This window comes from Anas acuta, chromosome 6 (assembly GCF_963932015.1).
Source record: "Anas acuta chromosome 6, bAnaAcu1.1, whole genome shotgun sequence".
NCBI lineage: Eukaryota > Metazoa > Chordata > Aves > Anseriformes > Anatidae > Anas > Anas acuta.
In genome coordinates this window covers 27,815,840-27,839,199 of record NC_088984.1, presented here as the reverse complement: position 1 = coordinate 27,839,199, position 23,360 = coordinate 27,815,840, and the positions used below count along the sequence as shown (strand labels likewise).

The 23,360-nt window shown below is 37.4% G+C and overlaps 1 protein-coding gene across 5 annotated transcripts in view; it reads right to left on the bottom strand.

The window, feature by feature from the left end:
• The window catches only part of ALS2 (alsin Rho guanine nucleotide exchange factor ALS2), a 115,369-nt gene that overhangs the window by 3,868 nt on the left and 88,141 nt on the right, over nt 1-23,360 (bottom strand). For 4 of the 5 annotated variants that reach the window (XM_068686010.1, XM_068686009.1, XM_068686008.1 and 1 more), the window contains 25 exons: nt 23,126-23,294; nt 22,604-22,700; nt 22,112-22,189; nt 21,089-21,262; nt 19,358-19,529; nt 18,934-19,114; nt 17,009-17,074; nt 14,346-14,508; nt 13,452-13,583; nt 13,076-13,204; nt 12,672-12,742; nt 12,233-12,299; nt 11,759-11,961; nt 11,550-11,615; nt 10,238-10,336; nt 9,579-9,743; nt 7,759-7,870; nt 7,347-7,424; nt 7,117-7,250; nt 4,700-4,888; nt 3,530-3,647; nt 2,793-2,950; nt 1,995-2,117; nt 786-962; nt 337-382 (listed from right to left, as the gene is read on the bottom strand). In XM_068686010.1, coding sequence (XP_068542111.1) covers nt 337-382; nt 786-962; nt 1,995-2,117; nt 2,793-2,950; nt 3,530-3,647; nt 4,700-4,888; nt 7,117-7,250; nt 7,347-7,424; nt 7,759-7,870; nt 9,579-9,743; nt 10,238-10,336; nt 11,550-11,615; nt 11,759-11,961; nt 12,233-12,299; nt 12,672-12,742; nt 13,076-13,204; nt 13,452-13,583; nt 14,346-14,508; nt 17,009-17,074; nt 18,934-19,114; nt 19,358-19,529; nt 21,089-21,262; nt 22,112-22,189; nt 22,604-22,700; nt 23,126-23,294 — 3,167 coding nt within the window. The remainder of the gene's footprint in view (nt 1-336; nt 383-785; nt 963-1,994; nt 2,118-2,792; nt 2,951-3,529; nt 3,648-4,699; nt 4,889-7,116; nt 7,251-7,346; nt 7,425-7,758; nt 7,871-9,578; nt 9,744-10,237; nt 10,337-11,549; nt 11,616-11,758; nt 11,962-12,232; nt 12,300-12,671; nt 12,743-13,075; nt 13,205-13,451; nt 13,584-14,345; nt 14,509-17,008; nt 17,075-18,933; nt 19,115-19,357; nt 19,530-21,088; nt 21,263-22,111; nt 22,190-22,603; nt 22,701-23,125; nt 23,295-23,360) is intronic. The other variant, XM_068686012.1, reaches the window with a different exon arrangement.

The window sequence follows — 23,360 nt, the reverse complement described above, 5'->3', positions numbered from 1 at the left end:
GGTACAACTCCTAAACACCTTGAAAACTTCCTTGACAGACATTTATTCTCATACTTTTTCTGCAATCAGTGTCCAAGCAAAACGGTTACAAGCATCTTCCTGAACTAGAATTTCTTTCAGAGTAAAACAGTAAGTAACAAAGCCAGACTGACAGCTATTGCAAGAAAATACTGATGTAGCTTTTAAGTAGCAAAAAAAAAAATATTAGGGATCAAGATAAAATATTATCTCTTCAGCAGAAGGGTTGGCTGAAAGTTCTTTGACCCGTTATTATCTCAGATTCTTTAACGAAGCACTAGGCAAAGCACACAATAAGCTAAGGCCCAATGAACGTACCTTTCTACTCTCACCAAGGATGGACACAGTTCCTGGCCAAAATTTCCTGCAAGAAACCCAACACAATCTTTTCAGAAATAAGAGCTTATTGGTCTTACAGTGTATTTCACCTCATGAAAACGAAGCCAGCATATTCTTCTCTGAGAAAGCAACTCTTCCAGCAGGAAGAACTACATCTAACTGAGATAGCTGAAAGATAGCTAGATTTGAAATATCTCCTGATTTTGTAGTGTTACCAATCTTCCTTCCTCCTGCTCTCCCTGCCTTTTTGGAAGAGGGAAGTTTTGATTCATACTCTCCGCCACAGTAGTTAGCTTGAAGATATAGCTAGATACATTTTTATCAGAGAAAAACACTCAGGACAACTTTTTTTTTTTTTTAATTTGCTTTATCTAATTACATACTATAGTCTTATTTTAAGTTTTGCTTTGTTGTTGAAACATACTCACGCTTGCACTCCAAGAAAACTTAGAAGAGCCGTATCATTTTGTTTGTTTAGACGTAAAACACATTCCCAGTAAATATCTTCCTCACGCTCATTGTCTAAGGCATATAACATAAATAAAGGCGGATAGAGCCGTGGCAGTAATACAGGGAGCAGCAAGCCAAAACTGGTTACCACATACCTAAAAAAAATAGAGATGGAGGTCAAGAGAAAGACTTTAAGAAGAAGCACCTGTAAAAATGGGATGAAGAAAATTAACGATTAAAACAAACCTTTAGTTTAGTGTGAGCCTGTTCTATGAGGAAAGATAATACAGTAAACAAAAAAAATCAATCAAGTAGTATATGTGCTGAGAAATACTTAACAGTAACTTTACTTTACAGTCCACACATAAGGCATCTTTTGAGGGTGGTGAGGAACCACAACACACAACTGCGTTGGGCTTCTTTTGTGTTTTAAACAGAGCATTGTATCTCTGACCTACAGAACATAACAGCTGGATACTTCATTACAGTTCAAATTGGACCTGCATCTTCAAGCTAATCATTTTGCCTTCATTCTAAGCCACTCTGCTGATAGCTTAACTTCAAATCATAATCTACAAAATAGTCAAAGACCCATGAAGGTACCTGACCTAGCTCCACACACTCACACGAACAAGTGAGGTTTAATGACAAGTAGCTACTGAATTCATGAAGCTGCAAACCTAATAGGAAAAGCTGAACATGGGGTACCTACTAACACCACCTGCACAGCTCACTGGGGTCTCTCTGCTGATCCCTCTCTCCTCATACTGCCCACAGCTCAGGCAGCTGTGGACACGACAATGGTGGACTCAAGGCTGAGGTCCACATCACTTTTACAATGCAGTATGCATGCACTGGACCTGCATTAGCCCAGTACTCAAACACCAAATATTTTTCTGAAGTTCAGGCCCAAGTCTGAGCTTGTTTCCCACCAAAAGACAAAAGCAAGTTTGGGCTTAAGTACAGAACCATCACATGGAACAGGAATGAAATGCTTGCAGCCAACACACAGAAGTTCACTTAACCAAATCTGTCATCAAAACTAAGAAAACCATCCGTTTATATCCATCAATTAAACCTGTGCTTATCTTCATTTCTGTTAACAACTCTTTCTTGAAAGGGATGGGAAAAAGGTAAGGCCTTCATTAGTTCACAGCCACCACCACCCCTCCCTGCCCTTTATGTACCCTGGTTCAGGAGATTCTGATCTGGAGTCAGACTTCCCACTGCAGAATGATCGCCTTCCCTTCGTCTCTGTTGCCACAAATGGGATTGTGCTGCCCTCTTCCGGAAGATCAGGAAACAAGAACCTAAATGGCAATACATATAGCAACTTAAGACATAAAGAAGCTTACACAAAATAAAGCATTAGAGGAGACGTTTGGAAAGAAAACACAGCAGACTAAAACAGTATAGATAATAGAAGCCTTGACCAAAGGGAGATGATGTCAGAGTAGCAAAGGTATCTTTGGCATTGTAGGGTATGGTCTTTGTAAGTTTTATTCCAGGTAAATCATACTGTACATCTAATGGTTATTAATTTGGATTCTGGTAATGAGAGCAAAAATACTCCAATTAATGCTTTAATTGCCCTCAAGAATCTAAGCAAACACTTCATATCAACATGGATGAGCCATGTTCCTAACAACTTCAGTGGAATATTCCGCAATTCTGTGTTATCACTGCTCTTCCATACCTTTTGAACAATAAATATTCATGGTGTGAAGACAGACACTAAATTGGAAATCCATGTTGAACTCTCTCTAGGTGTATTTTAAAAAACAATGCAGGATGTAATTCCCTGTGGTGAAGATTTTTTTTGACATAATATGCAAGACTCCTTAAAAAGTTTAAGAAAAGATAACTAACACCCAAAACAGAGTAAAGATGTTGGCATACTTGGACTACATAAACACTAGACTGATTCAGTACACACAATATCTTCAATGAATTCTGCAGTAGTTTGACTTTAGAGTCTTTATTACCTAACCAATTGGAAGATGCGTTTGAGGTAGGACTTGATCTCTCTCACAGCTTCCTGCAGTAATCGTCGATTAGCTCCTACTCCAACATAGGTCATTCTGTAGACAGCTACCAGTGTTTCCACCAGCTTGCCCAATGGATGGAGAGGAGTATCACATGCCTGATGTGAAATATTAATTGCATAGTCAGATAGGTCAATGCTAGACAAGCTGTAAAAAAAAAAGAACTAAAGACAGATCAGAAATCCAACAACATAATTTGAAGCAAAAATGACAGACATTTTTTATAAAGTTTGCTGATTTTTTAATTAAACACTTGTGATGATAAGATATAAAAACACTTGAATGATAACATTTATGTATTAGCTGAATACAGGCTCATAAAGGAATCAAGACTAATCAGGAATTTGTGCTACTACTTGGACAAGTCATCTGTCCAATACTATTAAAACTAACATCAAATACTCAGCAAGCATTTTATCATGCTCTACTAGGATCCAACGCATAAAAATCAAAACAGTAACTCAGCAGAAACTGAGGTACTATCCATTAGATGCACAATGATTTTAGTCTTAGTTATGGATTAAACTCAATTATTTACGAAGTTAAGAGTAAATATGAATCGATATAAACATGGATTATAAACATAAATGAAAGGGATTGATGGAAGCTCTTAAACAAGTAAATGAATTTGGCCTGCTTTGCCAACATGCTACTTGAGCTTTTAAGAGTCACAATACCTTTATCAAATATTTTTTGATATTTTCATATTTTTCCAGGGTAAAGGCACCAATGTGTTGTGGAATGAATTCCAAACTTTCCAGTGTCTGAGTATGTGAACGGCTCAGTAATTCTGGACTGTAGTTATAAGAAGGACAAAAACATTTTACAGATTATTTGAGACACGTAGAATTAACAAAATTGAAGTTAAATGTGGAAGCTACTACAAGAAAGTGATGAGCCGTAAAAAAAAAGATAGAAGCACACACAGGAAACTAGTCAATCCGCTTGTTCCCCTTAACTTTAAAAGTCTGACAGAATTCTTCAGCCTGAACTTCTCCATTTCTCCCACATCTGTTGCACAGAAATTCTACACCTTTACTTCAGAAAAACTGAATCTGAACCAGCACTGTGGAAATATTCACCCATAGACTTATTTTAACACGAAAGTCTCAACTCTGCAAAATCAGGAACATGGAAGACACTGATGCCCACCCTGACAGACAGCTATAACTATGAGAAGCTTGTTACTACATATTTCCTGGCTATCAGCAGTATTAACTGAAGTCACATTAGCATTCTTATGGTAATTTTCTTGCTGCTAAAAAGCCAGTTTCCTCCACTAATCCCTTGATCTTGCCTACTCAGTTCTCCTACCTTGCAGAGTCAAGTCTGTGAAATGAGATTTTTCTGCAACATCCTGAGAAGGCTGTTTCAAGAAGTTTCCTTATATTCCGAACATAAGTTTCCAGAAATACTGTACTACTTTCCAAGTTCTCCTGCTCTCTAAGCCTTCCCACCCCTTGAATTTTCATTCACTCTATTTCCCTGCTTTTCTGCATAAATTTGAATTACGACAACTGAACATTCCCTTCCTGGGCAGCTGGACACAGTAACTACCTAACAAGATATTGATTTTCTGTTAATAATCAGCTATCACCTCATTCATATATAACAAGCATTTAACAGACTGTAACAATCACCTAATCCTAAACATCAACATGTCCCTGAAAGGGAGATGTTTGCAGTGCAGAGTAGTCAGAGTTCTGATTCTGTTTTTTATTTCTTTGTTGTTGTTGTTTGTTTTAACTGAACTTTTACAGTTAGTTTCTGGCCTAGACTAGTGATGAATTCCAGTTTCTTTCTGAATACTTTCTTCAACATGCTGACTACATTCTCTAGGAACTAACCTGTCTTTGTGTTGCCGTCGGTTGGTAGTCAGGGCCACTGCAATGTTGTCCCAAGCCTTCCATCTATCCCCCTGACCTGGGCTCTCACAGCCAAGCTGGTTCCAGCATTCTTCAAATACTGCCTTCCATTTCTCATCAGGAGGCACTGCCAGGATCCCAAGTTTCCGCCTAATAAAACCACCAGTTAGTCTGTTAAAATTGAATAGTCTTGAAACAACACATACAGCTACAAAAACCACTTATGCCTAACTTTAACTTAGTATCTCAAACTATTTTAATCAAAAACTGGTATACTTAGTCTCTTACAGTTTATCACTAAGAATAAACCCAGACCTACTTACATGCATGTCTCAACTCCAACACCTCTTAAAAAAAAACTCACAAAAAGCTGGTAAAATGAAATTTAGACAAAAATCATTTATCCTTACCATTTTTATCCTCACCAAGGAACAGCCTTAAAGCACACATTAATCCATGCAACAGATTATAAAGTTACAAGATTACAACATTTTTAATACCTACATGTAGGAATAAATATGAACATAATAATACACAAGTCAGTCTTACTCTTTCTTGTATTATTCCAAGGAACAGCTTGTTTGATCTGATTTCCAAATAAATAGGACATACTGCAATTGATGGGGCTTATCTCCACCACTGATATTATTCATTCACAAGGCTTAGGACACATTGATATAATAAGAATATAGTACAAAGATTTCCCAAACATGTCACAATTCTAGAATGTACAAAAAGCCTATCCTACACATAAATAGCGAGAATGGATCTATGGTTTCTGTCCCTAAAGTATTATCTACAGGTAATGCTGCATCACATACTAGGGACATGCTGGTTGGGAGTAAAGCCAGTACAGGCATCTTTTCACTGATAGCCAAAGCTCTGGGATCCTCTACAGCCAAAAGAGAAACCAAGATGTGATGTCCCCCTGTATATCAAGCACACAATGAAATTTAGGGCTTTGAAATAAACACTGCCTGGGTTAATAGTTTTATCTTGATTTAAATTAAGTAGCAGAAACTGCCAACCTTCCCTATTTTTTTCCCCCTCCCACAAAATTTAGATGGGAAAAAAAAATTAGTTATTAGTTTCCATGTTTCCAGTCTCACAGAGCAGAATTGGATGTTAAGCCTTTCCACAAAATGATATCAGAAGATTTTCAACTTCAAGAGATCCTGAAAGGGGTCGATGAAACCCTCATTTCCACAAGCAATCTTCACAAATACGTACATACATTTATTCATAGACTCCCTACTGGGGTAAAAAGCAGACAGCTGCTATGGTTGCAAGTGTTCAGTACAGCAGGGAAGCCTGCTTAACCTCACATCCTGTTGTAGTTGTCAGCACTGTCAAAAGAAATTATCAGTGAATGCTTCAGGAAGCACACTGGGAAGTAATCTAGGTTAAAATAAAGTTCTGTTTCCCATTTTAATAGGAAATTTGAGAGTAAGCTTCAAAGACATTGAAACCTGTACAACTATTACTAGTATTGAAGACCAGCAAGTTGTTGTACTAAACACTGAACTTTCATCCACAACTCTTAAAATTTACTTAAATTTCTTCTACTGGAAGATCTAAAGTATGACTTAAATAGAACACGTATTTCTTCCGGAGACAATTAGCACATTGATTTAATACAACTGCTATAAATAGTATTACGGATGCTTTTCAATATTATCTTTGTCATAACATTTAAATTTTTTGTTTGTTTTCTCCCCCAATTCAGCAATTATTCTGTAATTTTCTTATGCTCTGTTTGGAAGAGGTGTAGTAAATATTCAATTCTGTCCAAATGTACCCTCACTGAGCCTATTAAGTGATATTAAATGAATTAAGATGCCAACAGAGGAATTCATAGAATCATAGAATATCCTGAGTTGGAAGGGACCCTTAAGGATCATCAAGTCCAACTCTTGATACCGCACAGGTCTACCCAAAAGTTCAGACCATGATTACAGATTTCAGACCAATTACAGATTTCTCTTTCTGTTAATTGATGTAATCCCTCAAATGAAACTTATTCTCTCTCACAAATACAATCAAATTATTAGCAGATATGAACTCAGGTTCTAACAGTCAGTCCAGGTATAAAAAAAATTCTGGGACTGCTACAAGTCAGTAGCAGCATGTCAAATCACCTGTAATTTCACACCATTATTTACTTACTGCTCAATTAGTAATATGACTGCAACAACAGCTAAAGAAAAGATTACAGTTATTTTTTTTTTCTAAGGGGTATGGAAAAGGAATAAAAACAGGAAAGGTGTTCTCAAAATCTCACTTTCCAGTTTAATTGGACTTTGAAAAAGTCCAATTTAATTGGACTTTGAAAAAAAGGCCAATAGTTACATTCCAAAGTATCAATGAAACACATCAGAAATTTCTTACTTAATACTCACAATACTTTAGGCTTGTCCTTCTCACTCTCATATAAGCTAGGCTTGAAGTAGGTTCCTGTGATTTTTATCCCAGATCCCCACTCTCCACTGAAGAGACCTTCAATATAGTCTCCATTCGGCAAGGTTAAGGTTCCCTTGAGAGAATAGAGAAAAAAAAAACTATTTTCCTGTACTGTTTCCCAGGGGATTTGTTTTTAAGATTGTAAGTAGACAAATGACTAATACCAAACCTTTCCACTCAGAGTCCAGTTATCTGAAAATTCCCCTTCATAGACTGTATCATCCTCAGAAAGCAGAATGCCAGTCCCCTACGAACAGAATCACAAATAACAGAGCAGTAAGTATAACAGAAAGCCACATTGCAGATCTGGAGATACACTGAAATGGTTATTAATCCTTAGGAATTTTTTTTTTTTCCACACAAAAAAAGCAGTTTCTGTAGTAGCACTACGTAAAACAAAGCAGGGATTACATAGGAAGAAAAAAAAAATAAAAAAAATGCAACACAGGACAACAGAAGATTAGAAGAACAGCAAGTTTTATACAACCTAACATACTGTTGCATGACCACCCATCTACCCCAAAAAGCTACCACACCTAGAGGACTAGTCATTACAGCACAAAGTCTAGTGCTCAACTCACCATCATTTTGTTGGTGCTGAAGGCTCCTTCATAATACAATCCAAACTGAGTAACCACAACACCATTGCCTTGGCAGAGATCATCTTGCCACATTCCCATGTACTTTTCTCCTCTTAAGAAAAATGAAGTAGGAATAATACAATTAAGTAGTACATTTATATCCTTCCTTTCTTTGGCATTATTGTGGTATTTGACCATTAGAAACCATTAAAAAGGAGTCATACAGCACTTGCTTCAAGTCTGCCAATCTAGTTTCACTAGCTTAATGGATGTAAGTTTTTTTGATAGAAAGAAATTGTAAAAAAAAAAATCTTTTCACAATTATAACTTCAGTTGTTCTTAAAAATAAGTTGTTTGCAGTATACAAGCAATAAACAAAACTGACTTATCTGGGACAATTGTTTACTTTTAGAGGTAAACTAGTGACTGATTTAACAGAACTCTGTTATTACTGAGCATTTTGATTTTAGTATCCCCAAAATTATGGTCACAGTAAAGAGATAAAATCCAGCCTTCGATGCGAATTCAGGGATATCTTCTAGATGCTTAGACTCACAACCTAGCAGGATGCTGGTCTGATATCTCGTGTCTGCTACAGGGGTCTCCGCTGAGTAACAGCTTCTTAAGGAGACAAATGCAGCATATGCAGTTACCAGATGGACAAATGACAGAACAGAAGCCCTGCTTACATGGATATCTAGTTTGCAATAATTACAAATTATGGAACGATTCTGCAGCTACACCATATTTTCTTGGGCTGAAGAATAAGAAGTGAAGAAAATGAATTCTTTGGCAACAAACACACTCATATAACCTTCTGAGATAAGAAGGAAAGGGACTCAGATTTGAGTAACTGCAACAGAAAGCAAATGCCACATTCCCTCCTTCACCCACCCCCATGAACTACCACTACATATACAGATTCTGGAGGTGAGTGGATCTGCCAGAAAAGCTCTCATCTCTTTAGCTTGTCTTAGGTAGATGAATAAGGAATGCAGAGACATCTCATGGCTAAAGTATAATAAATAAAAAAAAAACTACAACAAACACACACCACCACTACCACATCAAGACTAAATGTAAAACTGAGGTCAGATAACACCCAGAGGTGCTAAAATAGCTCTGTTTCAGAAAAGGACACACATCTCTTTCCCCTCCAGTCTTTTTACTGAAGTGAGCTTTCATTCCAGTTAAACTAAACCTGGTTTCTTGGGCTCTCACCAAAAGACCTTTTTTCAGGAACAAAGCAGCATTGAATTGGTGACCAAGAATACAGACTACACTGGTCTGTGCTCAGACACCATTTATTTTATGTATAAATTTACTACAATTCAGAAATAGTTCTGTTTCTGAAACCTTCACTAAACTGCTCTTAGAAGAAGCATCTTTCCTCCACTGCACTGAAAGAATAAGCCAAAGCAATGCCCCAGCCTGAGCTGAAGTTTACCTAGCCCTAGATATCAGGTCACTAAGCAACTCAATCTTATAGGCCTGAGACAAAAAGAATATTCCTCTCATACCATTCACAAGAAACATTTTCAGCAATAACACAGTATCCCTCAGTGAGATACCATATTCAGTTCTAGCTGTCAGGCAGGAATATGACAGGAAAGGAGGGCTTAAAAAATGCAGTAACAACTCTAGATATATCAACAAAACCCCTAGATCCATTCTTTAGATTATCAACCCAGAATACCTACTACAAATAGGAACATAAGCACATGTACTACTACTGCTAGTACCAGATCAAATCCTTTCCTACTCTTTCTGCAATTGTCTGTCACACCAGTGTTTAAGGATTCTAACAACTGAAGTGTTACCTTGTGATATCATCAAAAACCCCATAACCGCTCTTCTTATCCATTGTCCACTGTCCAATGAACATACTGGGAGAGGAAGAGGTCAGCTTCCCACTGCGCAGCAAACCATGGCCGTGACGCATATTATCTTGAAAACACCCTTCATAAACTTCACCGGTAGCATAGCTATAACGAAAAAAGAGTAAGATTCCCATAATCTGTCCCCCCGCCTTTTTTGCCCTGTCAAATAATCTTCCTCTTTTCTTTTCGAAACAACATTACAGCCACACCAAGCAGGAACTATAATTAAAGGATATTTGGGATGTTAGCAAGCTTTTTATGTTTTTGAATTTGATGTTTTGTTTTAAAGCTAACCTCTCCCCACCAAACAAGGATATTAGAGGTTATATTTATCCCTCTGAAAAAAGTGTATAATGAATTATTGGGAAGTGTTAGCAACACTGTAATAGATATTAACAACAGAACACAGTATGAGTACAATAGTGAACAATCCACCAAAAATCAAAGCAGAAAATAAACCAAGCTAACTATAATCACGAGTCTGAAATGCAACTAGAAGACTACATACAGGGATACAGAGGCTTTGTAAGGGAGCTGTGTGCCAGAGCATGAGCCCCACTCTCCTTTCTGCAATGAGGGCAACACAAGTGCTATGTTACCTGTAGACTCCATGCCCACACATTTTGCCTTCCTTCCAGTATCCCACATAATGGTCATCCTTATTCAAGGCTTTGTTTGGCACTCTGTATTCACCATATCTGTCAGTGCACAGAAATGGAACATAAGCAGCCGTAATACTAATGCATTTCATAAAAAAGACATCACATCTGTTCTAAAATCAGCATGCTCTATATTATTTTTAATGCATCTCTAACTACAACAGCTACAGCTTTATTTAAGGAGCAAAAGCAGGAATTTCAGCATCACTAGACCAGGTTAGTCTGTACTGCTTTTCTTGTTTGATTTTGGTACGTTCTTGTATGTGTTTCCCTCTCTACCACACAGCAGTGTTCTTCTCAGCTTTGTAAATGCTACAAGTCTTCTCACATCCTAGGTCTACCTTTGTTGTCTTCAAGTCTTGGTAACTCAAACGTACCTTTATTCCATGGAAGTGAGAACATATCACTATAAAGAGCATTAAAAACAAAAAAAAAAAAGTAAAGATGCTAGCCTCCAATCATGCTCAAGAAGTTGTACAGAACGGTTCATATTTTCAATATGCCTAAACAGACAACTTATTTGCTGGTTTTGATCTTGTGAAGAGATTAAAATCCAGTTACGAAGATTCTCCTGAGAGCACATCTACCCCAACAACATATTACTATTGCTGAGTGTTGAGAAAACAGCATGCATGCTGAAATATAAGCACACGCATTTGATAGTCATAGCGATTATTGCAAAAATACCAACGCATTTAATTTCTGTTGTGAAATTGTTTGCAATATTTTCATCTCCAACAACCCCCAAATCACTATGGTTAATTAATTACACTTACTGGTTATAAATGACCAAAGTTCTAATCTGGTTTTGTAGCTTGACATTAGCTCGACATAGCTAAGGTGCATTTTAAAAATGACAGAAGCCTGACCACATTTCGGCTTCCTCTCCAATTCAAAACTTTGAAAATACAGCTTGAAACCAATAGGACCATAATATTATTTCTCAACTGTTTTACTACTCTCTCCCTCCATCCTGCACCTGATTACCTCAGTTTCAGTTGTTATGAAATAACAAGTTTTTAATCACACAGTTACAGAGTCTGCTGGGAAGGCAGTGAGCATAACCTCATTTATCCACATGTATCTAAGTATCAACATATAGAAAACTCTTAACATACATAACCCTGAGTAAATGAGACTCACTCCAAAACCTTTATTTAAAAGGACTTAGAATCTTCTTATAAGCTTCATAATAGTCTATAACAAAAGGTGTTCTTTGACCTTTATCTCTGTAAGTACTGGGAGATCTTACCCATCCTCCAGCCCAGTCCGGAAAGTCCCAGAGTACATTCTTCCATCAGCCCACTTTAGAGTCCCTCTGGAAAATATACAAAGTCATACACATGTACCAGATAATTAGTTTACTTAACAATTCCCAACTAACATCTGTAAATAAGCCTGGTTATTGATGCAGCAACCACCTCACTTTTTTTTCCAACCATTACATTCAAATGCTTTTACCTGCCGTGTGGTTTTCCTGAAAGCCATCTCCCATCATAAACAGCATCTTTAAATCGAGAGTCCTTATAGAAGGTGTATTTGGCACTGCGAGAAATAGGAGGTTCCTGTCTTGAAACGTTCCCACCAGCTCCATACAGAAATAAGTCAGAAGTCCCTCTAAGGGCCTGATCCACTGCTTGGCTTATTGCCCTCAGCCACTTTGTCTGAAACAGAGTTTTAACCACAGAATTTAGCTAACAACTGTCTTAACTGTATTTGCTGTAGCGGAGAGATTCAATGCAATCTCCTTTGTGCTCTGCAGTACAGCATTGGAAGCTGTAGCACTGCTACAGTCAAGCACTGGTCTAACCTGCATACCAAGATGTAGGAATATTTAATTCTTGGTAAATATTTAATGAGCACTTCTTATTTGGTTTTACAGCAGGAGAAAAATTCATATCACTGAAGCCATGAAAAAATTGTTGATATACCTACCTTTTCCTGTGGCGTGGAAGAAAGCAGAACAAACTGTTCTTCTGGTGTTGTAATCTTCAATCCATTCCTACATTTGGGGGGGAGGGTTGTTGTATTTTAGCCTAATGAAGTCTCATCCCAAAATAAGGCAAGGTTTCTTAGAGTATGAGTATTTCATCTCTCCTCCCAACCCAACTAGCATTCACTTGAATATTAAGCTATCAGTAAAGAGAAGCAGAAAAGACTACTGGCTCACCTCTTAATTCTACCTTATTCTTTTTTTTATTATTTTTTTTTTCTACACACAAATACAATAAAAGCTTTCTAAAAGAAGAAAAAAGGGGTATACATGATTGCATCCATCCCATTCTGCTCCTTGTTTACAATAATTTGTTAGAAAACCTTCATCCTCCCACACAAGACATCTGATTATTTCAGCATCACAATCAATAATACTCACACATTACCAGCTTCTTCTGAAAGAGCTTCTACCCACAGCGTGGACAAGGAGAAAATATGGTGTGTTGAAAACTGCAGGCAAGGAAAAGGGAAACTTCACTGAGTACCGACTGATCCATTACCCTCGCCCCAAGCTTTTTCTGCACTGTTTTTTTCCTTTGAGGACTGAAGAAAACTGAGTTTTACAGGCTCTTTGTTTGCACCTTCCTCCTGGAAACAGCTAAAAGAAACCATGCCAATAGTAATCAAATGTCTAAATATAACATTGGAACATGAAAAAAGATACCACTTACTGTTCAAACAGTATTGCAATGAATGCCGCAAAACCTTACCTTCACTGTAAGAAAAACAGGTCATGTTATTTGAAAGAGAAAAAGCTTTGCTCATGGATATGTGTTGGCTTACCTGAGCGTGCACCAGAGCATCATTAAAGAGGATGAACCAGTTTACAGAGAATCTTCCAGCATGCTGTAGGGACAACCCCCTGTTGCTGCTTTCACAGATTAAACGCCGGTCTGGCTTCCGCAAGGAATCCTGCAGGTAAGGGTTAAAGATCAAGTTACAGAAGCTTACTTCTCACCAACTGTAATTTAAGGTCAGTGGTATTTGTCTGTCATAGTAACCTTTCACAGGCCAAACCTTTCTAGAACTAGAATACTACAACAACACAAGGCATAAAAATGGGAACTACAGATAAGTAGCATCAACAATGGACACAGGATAATGTTAACAGCAAGATATACCACCTACTAATTACTAATGGACTGAACTGCAATCATACCGTCATTTTCCCAGGAAAGGTCTTCCAGAAGCCAAGTGTGTATTCTGCTTCTTTTCTTTTTCTGCTAAGAAGGACAGCAAGGCTCTCGTAACAAGAACTAGAATCCTGTAGTTTCTGGTATTCTGGAGATGCCTATAGGGTAGAAGGCAAGGCAGAGCTAAGACAGTTTTGGAGCACACATATCAACAATACTAACCAAGTTGCAACACAACAGCTCATTTTGTTAAATTATCACCGAGTGTATGATTAATGGTCTGATTAATAAAATAACAGTGTAAGCTATTTTCTTGGTCACGTGCTGGGAGTTTAAGTCACATGAGTTCCATGAATGCTAACAGCAGACTGATTAACATACAACTACATGATTTACTTTCTTACAGCTTAACAAAATGCAGCATAGTGCTAATAATTTTAGGAAGAATACTTTAAATAACTAATTGGGATGAATGTACAAGTAGATATTGTTCCTGGTTAAGTCATCTCTTCTTTCAAAAGAATGCAGTTACATCTAAATGGATAGTAAAAGTCTACTTAATATTTACACAGTATTTTTAGTAGCGTTAAAGCCAAGAACTGCTATGCTAATGATGCCAGATGGAACTAAAAAGCAGTAGGCAAACATCAAAATAATGTATTTGCAATTAAGTGCTCAAGCATACCAACAAGTTCTGGCAGGGTAACAAGTTTCTGCCTGTCATGTGATCTGTGCAAGTACAGTTTAAGAATGTGCTAGTAAATATGCATGATCTTTCCCTGCAGCAAATCTAAGTCCTAGGTAGCTTCACTGAGGACTAAGCTACCTCTAATCATGTGGCATCTGCTTTACACTGTTACTTCCAAGCCGTAAGTTTCATGTACATATTTATTCAGAAATAGATACCAAAGACAGCTTACCACTTCAAAACATGTGGCAAGCTTTAGCAAAGTTCTTGCGTAATTATGAAGTCGTCCAAATGGCATGAAAAACAGAGCATTCAGAACTTCCACTAGCTGCAGATTTTCCTCATTCTTCTCAGACAGCTTCTGTAACAGCTCCTGGTTTTTACTCAAGAAGTCTCTAAATGATAGGGCCATTGGGGAACAGAGGGAGAAGAGAAGAAAGACACTAAAACATCAGTGATGTTTTACATCCATGAGCACTGACACAAGCACAGAATGCCCTTTTTTGGATTTTCATACAGCAACAAGTATTATAAAGGCAAAACGCATGCTGCTTATTAACCTATTCCCAATTTAATTTAAGGTAATAATGAAATATAATCATGTCGCTTCCTACCAACTTCCACAGAGCTTCTACTCTCACAAGCTCTGTCATTGCACTGCTTAAAGAAAGCTAAGTTGCCCCACTTGGAAAGTAATTAATTGCCTTTTTCTCTTTTGACACTCCATCAGTAAAAGCTAAAACAGGTGGAATGACTTCCCCATTACCACTGAAGTAGTAAGTTTCTATAACTGTTGACTCATACAAGAGGGTCTGAATGAATTTTAACTTTGTTCCAGTGCACTTTCCTAGATATATCCAGATAATCTCTTCCCCACCCGTTGTTCAAGGAAACTGACCAGTTTTTCCCCTAACTAGAAAAATTACATCCTACCTCAAAGAAAGGCAGGAAATCTGTTCAATCCTCAGTCTGATTTCCAAGAGGGAGAACTAATCTAGTTCAGAGAAGAAGAGGGAAATGATTCTGAAGACAATGCATTAGTATACAAAACCAGGATTTCTTCATTAAAATGAAAACAAACCTACTTTTCCCTCTCCTTCACCACATCTGTGTGCACGCGTGCCAGCACATGACATATCTGCATTAATTCACATCCAGCTGGGATGCATTTGAACCACAAGCTCCAAGAATCACATGAGACTCAGAAAGCAAGTCTCAGGGACAAAGAACCAGATCAGAGAATCGCACAGCAGGGTCCCTAAGAATTGTACACGACTGACTCGATGCATGAAATGGCACCTTACTAATGTACCTTGTCTCAGCCTGTGAACAATATTTAAGAACTCTCTTGTTCAACAAACATTACAGAGAAAGTTCCTTATAGAGAAGACTACTTCTTAGTTGTAAATTTAAATCAAGTTAACCGCTTGGATAGCTTGCATTTTTGAAGTGCTTTGAGATCCTTACATGGAGGTCTCTCCATAGAAAAGTGTCAAATAACAGATTCGTAACATTAAGTGTACATATGCTTATGCACCTCTATACAATATATATATATATATATATATATATATACACACAAATAACTTCCTACTGAAGCTAGCCATCACTTTTTTTTTTTTTTAATTGGGGCTACTCCTAACACGTTCATATTGTGGAGTATCTATAAAAGGCTGACATCATTAGCCATTGATAGAGACAATATTAGTTTGGAAAAAAGAAAAACCATTATTGAAGATGCACTTGACTTCCCTTTGCAAGTTAGAGGACAAAACTTCTAAGACATCTTCTCCCTGAAAGTTTCAGAATCTGGAAAAAATATTATTCACCTAGTGAGACCCCAATTACAATAGAAGCTGTGATGCTAACAGTGACAACTGATGCACAGAATTCAGTATGTGTAATTTCAGGATCCAGAACTTTGCAGGGCTAACTGTAAATATGCTTACACTTGATCTCTGATTTCTTGCAGTTCACCTTAAGTAATGTGGAAAGGTTCTGAAAGTCTCTGCAGTGGGATTTTGTATTTAATCACTGGCACTGGTCCTCAGGTGCAGATGATTCCTTGTACTAGATACCCTGATATTTCAAAGAACTTCCAATACCATTGCCTATGCTACATTTGAAGTGCTCCATAAACAGGAAGAAATGAAAGCTGGTAACTCCTCTGACCTTAGTTTGAAAATCTGCACTGCAACGGTTTCTTCACAGCACTACCATAAAAACATACAGTATCATTACTCTCCTAGGCAAAAATACTATTTGAGAAAAATCTCTACTCTTAGATCTAAAAGCATAATTCCTTACTCACACTTAAGAACACGTATACATGAACAAAAGCATCCCTGAGAGTCACAGAAGACATATGTGCAGAGATTTTATTTTTGCATAATTTCTGAGAGCTTCCATGAACCTAAAGAATTCATACTAAACTGAATTTACAATATCTACTGTCACTAATTCTTACAGAAGTGTGCTATTCTGTATTTTGTAGACAGCAGGATTTGAAAGAAGAATACTGACAAACACTGAATAGATGATTAAAAAAAAAAATAGCCTCAAGACTAAGCTTTCCAAGAATTATCTGAAACCTATTTAGGCCTCTTTCAATGAATTTACAATCATGTATGTTGTGTTTTGTTTTTTTTCCTTCCTCCCTCCACACATTCAAGATAAAGCAATTGAACTGATTCAGCAGCATTTTAGTCCAAATCATAATCACAGTTGAGGGGGATCGATATTTCTCTTCATCTGATAGAAAATGAGTTAGTGTATTTAAGTATGCAGAGGCCAAGTCACTGCACATTCATTACTATATATATACGCACACTTCTTTAAAACACATTTCTTCACTAGTTGATCGAAAACTCCAGATAATGGTAAAGGTTTGCTTACATGGCTGGCTTTGCAAGGAGTGTAAATCCTCCCATTACCAGGAAATTTGTTAATGAAGTACAATACCTAAAATGATAAAGAAAAAGAATGTTCTTAGTTCAAAACTGATGCTTTCCTGGAAATAGCAAATAGTATAAATTCCAACTGCATACCAATAAGATGTGTATTAACTACTGTACAAGTCATCAAAATCATCATAGAATGGCTCGGGTTGGAAGGGACCTTAAATATTACTTAGTTCCAAACCCCCTGCCAAGTGCAGGGACACCTCCTACTAGACCAGGTTGTCCAATGCCCCATCCAGCCTGGTCTTGAACACCTCCAGGGATGGGGCATCCACACCTTTTCTGGGCAACCTGTTTAAGCATCTCACAGCTCTTGAAATAAATAATTTTCTCTTAACATCTCATCTAAAGCTCCACTCTTCTGGCTTAAAACTATTCTCCTTTGTTCCCCCAAGGTCTAGTATCTGGGTGTTTCTCAAGTGTTCTGGTAACACTAAATACTGAATATTCACTTTCCATATGGAGGATAGGCATTATCATTCTTGCTGGTGCTATTACACTGCTGTTGCCATTAGCGTAACACATAAGAATTACGATGCAACAGAAACTTGAATTTGTTTGTTTTTTTTCCCCAAGACTTGGGCATGTACAGAATAGGCCATCTGTTCCAATAGTTTAATACTGCTAACTTCTAATTATATTAAAGATGGGAATTTCTTCTTCCTGCTATTCACCATTCTCTCTTTCACTTCTCCCCTACCAAAAAAGAAAATTATTTAACAATTTGGACCATCTAGACATGGTTCCGTGCAACCTGCTTTAGATGGTCCTGCTTGAACCAGAAGACCTCCAGTCTTTTCTTCCCTTTTAAAAACACCATTCAGCCAAGGGCAGAGATCTCAGTTTAACCCAATTAACAGGTAATACTTCAGTGGCTTCTAGGTATTCAGGTGAAAAGAAAAACTGAAGTCAGAGTATGGAAGAAATACATGGTCACAATTATGAACAAATGATTTGATCAACAGAGACAAAAGCTTCTTTCAGGGTAATATGACAAAAGTTTATCACTGATTCAATAAGTGATAACTTGTGTTAAAATAAAAGTGCAACTAGCTGCACATTCCAAATACTACTGCACAACAGGTGAAGCTTATGAGTTTATGATTGTGACATTTTGCTCCCTTAGGGGTTTTCGGTTATCTAGTAAAACTACATTCAGATGGGACATGTTTAGACTCTTCCCCTACATTAAACCAATATTTTTCAAAAAGCCTATAAATACGAGGTATGAGATTTCTGCTAGATTTGGATGAAGTTATCTAGCAGTTACTGAAGTTACTATGGAGAAAAACAGCAAATATTCTAAGTCTTCCTCTGCCTGAGGAATTAAGCTATTAAAATAATAACCAGGATACTTTGGACCAAAGTTTAAGCACTAACACCACTGTCTTCTAGGTGAAAGGTGTGATGCTAGCTATTTAGCAGATACCAGCACAGAATTGTTCTTCTGGGAACAATTTTTTAGTTAATGACTTTTGAAAAGACATTTTGTAACCACAGTAAATCCCCAAAGGTATTTTTACTTACTGAACTACCAATAGCAACTCTATTACATTATATTACAAGATCCTCAACTGAAGTAACAAACATGTCAATCTTTACATTTATATGCAGCAATCAAAGAAGTGTTTTTACAGAATTTTACATTAGGAAGGCTGAAACTGTCCAGCATGTTCCACTGGCAAAGAGTTCATACAGCTTAACTACAAAATTAGTCTGCGTAAAACTCTGCATACATTTTAAATTGCAAGAACGTAACTTGCATGATAGTTTATGTAGCTTTCCTTATGATCTACTTTCTCCTAATTCAGGGCTTGCTGTAGTCTACAGACACTCAAGATGAGGAAGTTGGATACTTGCTCTGTGTAACTATCCAAAAACAGACTTGAATGCTTCAGGATGGCCAAACTCCTGGCTTCTTTTACTCCATGAAGAAAGCTACTTAAAGAAGCTCCATGTTGACCGATGAGATAGCATAGCTTGCTGAACCTGCTTGCCATTTCCTGCAACAACTGGATTGTATTTGCGTTGCCCAAATTGTCTGTAACAGACCAGACAGCGATTTAGCTTACTTTACCAAAGAATTGCACCCATTAATAAAACAGAATTACCCCAGTGAGTTGTTTGGATGTTTTACTGGCCATTTCAATTCAATGATTTTAGACTACAAGTAAAAAGATCTTGGCTTTAACTTAAACATAGGCAATGACTTAAATCTCTTAAAAAGTTGGTAATAGAATATAAGGGAAATAATATCAAATAAAATAGAAAAATAAGTTCTTACCTAAACCTAGAAGAGGTCTAAGAACCTGAGATTTGATCTCACTCAGTCTGAAATAAAACCTTCGCTCTGTAGAAGCCAACTCATGCAAACTGGCAATATATCCCATTATGTTTTTGTCTACCAAGACCAAACAGTTGTCACCACCAGCTATCACATTGCTTATGTATCCTATCTGAAAAACAAATGAACAAACAAACAAAAAACAGCTTAAAAATAGTAAAGATTAGGATCATACAGAATAAAAGATATCTTTCTTTGTGCTAAGTGTCACTTTAGGTTGTTAATACTTAATATCAAGCACTCCATTCAATGTTGGGTTAATACAGTATTAATGAAGTAGGAAGAACATCTAGAGTCAATGCTGTTCATTATGTTAGTACTGACATCCTGAAAAAACAAAGACCATCTTGTAAGGAAATTCAATCATTGCTTGTTCAAGAGGAAGTTTAGTCACTTCTAGAAAATAAACCTGTGTCAACAATGTTGTCATCAACATAATACCACATCACCTATTTTTCCTTTAATTAGGAAGGAAGATTAACAAGTGTTTAATACACCATCTGCACTCTGAAATGCAGTCGTTTCTCAATGTGGAAGATGTCAGTTTATTAGTAAGAGCAATATTACAACATTAATAGACTGGACTAATACCAATACCTACACTAACACCAGTTTTAGCTCACAGCTGTTGGAAACAATTCTTCTCTGAAGTCAGCATGAGTGTGTCTAATGCACTGTGGCTCCTCACTAATTCTAGTTCAGATGCAACACCATAAGGTTATTCAGATCTAGAGGATCCCTCAGAAACACTGAACCATTAGTGTTCAACAAGCAATCCATAGGCCAATTTTGATATGCAAGAGCCACCTAGACAATATACTAGAATTGTCTAACAGTCTTATAAGTAGGAATGAAAGTGTGCGTGCATGCATGCACATACGCATGGAGCCAGTATATAAATCCCCATCCTCCTCAAAACCTCTGTCCAATTTCTATTCTGCTAGACATAGGGAAGTAGAAATGAGACCCAGAACAGGTGAAACAAAAGAGCTACTTTCTACCCAAACTATCTCCTTTTGCCACCTTAAACTCAATTTGGTCTGAATCATACGAAGAGACTAGAAGACACACAGACTACATGCTCCCTCACCTCAAGCCAACTTTGCAATAGCTACAGTAATATTCAGCTTAGTGATGGAAACTGCATAGAATCACCCTCTCTCTCCCATAAACATTTTAATGCCTTTGCTCAGTTTCCCCTTTACAGCCATAATAAAGACTGATGCTGGGGAAGCAGACTGTGCAGAACTCAGAGGTACCTTCTGCCCACTCATAAATGAAATACATATGAAGCAGAGTGGCAAAGAGCACACAGTGCCTCCAATCACTTAACAGGAAAATGAAGAGCAATAGGACCAACGAATAAACACATGAAGATAGTGGTGAAAACTGAGCACGATATGAGGGTGTACTTCTGCAACATGCACACATGACGGGAAATGAGTTAGACACCCCAGAAACACCACTTCACTTCCCAAGCACAGGGAAAGACCAGGGAACATAACAATACTAATTAAGACTCCTCTGCCGCTGTGAGTCGCGCTCCTGATTTGACTGCTAGGAATCAGTCACCATACTTGACACCCATAAAGCTGGCTGAACAACCAGCACTGAGCTATTTCCAAAAAATATCAGTATGCATTGCACTAACATAAAGGAAATACAACTCACCTTACTACAAGAGAGTAACAGAACTGGACTCTTAGTAGAGTTACTTTCAGACAAATTATTTTCAGTTGTCTCTTGGCCACTGTAATATAATCCAGGCTGGAAATCTTCCTCATCTGCTAAGAAGAGAGAATAATCTGGTCCTGCTGCTGTACTCCAAACACCATCACCACACACCTAAAATTCATGAGGAAGAAGACATTAGAAGTCACACCTGAAACTGGAAGATGACAGAAGAAGAGACTACCTAAAGCTTCTAGACAGATACACAAGTAATACACCTGACAACAAGCAAATGTGTTAGAGTAGCTGGTAATTTTTCAACAATGTCTTGTCACAAATACATCTCCTGTACTCCACTGAAAGTGATCTCCTTCTAGTTTTCTTTCTAACGGCTAATTTTTTGCCTTTAAATTATAAGCCAGTTTTATTTTTAAGTAGGCATCAGGTAAGTTTGATGAAAGTAAGGACATTGTACTTTCCTCTTCATATCAAGGAATTTCAGAGACTGCTAACATCCTGTACCTTAATTTGCATAACACCCAACCAGGAAAACTGCAGATAGTTTTTCATTAAGACAGGTAAGCACCAGGAATTCACCATCAACAGTCTGATCTAACCCTCAAATCATTATGTGACTATTCCCTCAATGTGATGAGTTCAAAACAGACTGAATCTAAACAAGCAATATTTAACCAACAGCTCTAGAAATACAGTAGCAACAAATACAGTCATGGTCTAGCAAAACCAAAAAAGCCAGAAGCAATTGTTTAGAATAAAAACAGAACAGAAGAATTTCAGTACTTCAACGACTGTATCAGAGAAGCCAAGTGTAAGGCAGAAGTAACATTCGATAAGAAGATAAAAGCAGTTACATTTCTCAGTTTTAGAACTTCAGCGTGGCCAGAAACAGTAGAGGTCCATATAGAGGATTTCTTTGTTAGATTATTCACAAGCTCATTTAAGGAGCATAGTCACAATATAAGCCAAACACTTCCATCAATACAGTCAGTTTTTTGAAAATACCTTTGCAAGACGAGGGACTGTTGTTGGGGAGTTTAAGTGACCAAGCTGACCAGAGCTATTACCGCCCCATGAATACACCTGTAAGAAACATAGCTACCATCAACATTTAACAGTTTATATACACAGAGGAATACTGAATTGTATTAGTACAACGCTTCAAGTGCGTGAACACACACAAGTCAAACGTATAAGATGTAGGTACCAAGGAGCAGTTCCCTAATTTCTAGCATATTCCTGAATGTGAGGAGGTAATTTGAGCATAGAAAAAGATATGCATCATGTCACTGAAAACTTCAAATATAATGTTAATGGACTATGCAGAACTTTCTAATATAAAATTTAATACAATTAGAATGTCATTATGCACACTATTTCCATTGTCTCCTCCCACAAACAGGAAACAAAGTTTAGAAGTCGAATAAACACAAAGCTAGGAAACACTCCACATGACAATTAAGTCATAGATAAGCAATAAATGACAATCACTTGTACCTGGGATTTGGCAGTGAGTGCTAAGGAATGATGGCCACCAGCAGAGAGATGAATCACTTCTTTACCATCAAGACTTTTCACACACAGTGGCTGAAGCCTGACAATTTCCAGAACACAAAGAGGATGTTAACAACAAAATCAGAGGTATTGTCAATGTGCAAATAGATATCAAGGTTCTTTTGCTTCCCCCTCATCCCCCCAATAAAGAACAGTAGAAAAAAATCATATGCATGTAGTATTTTGGTAATAAACCAAAGTCAAAAACGCCAAGAAGGAAAAAAAATAGATGATGAACCTCACCCCAGTTTGGACAAGACAAATCAAAATATCACTAAAATTTGTAGTAATTACAAGAGAGAAATTCCAACTGAAGTTCAGTAACAATACAGCGTAAGACATTTTACTTGGAAGACCTTAGGTCAGAACACCTCAAAGAACAAGAGCAATGCAAGGCAGTTGACCAAATCTAAGGAGATATAACCTGACATACCGAAAAATGAAATATATCAAAAAACATCTCACCTTGGCAGAACATCACCATGTCCTAGCTGTCCGTCCTTCCCCTTTCCCCAGCTCCATACCTCTGTTCTTAGAGATGGTAAAAGAGCATCTGCCTCACCACTATAAGTTGGAGTCAGAGCTACAGTCCTCATTTTTGCCCGCCCTACCTTCCGTAGGAGCCTAGGAGAAACTGAAAACATGCCAAGAGGAAAAAAAAATCATCATTTTAGATAAACATATCACTTACATAGACTAC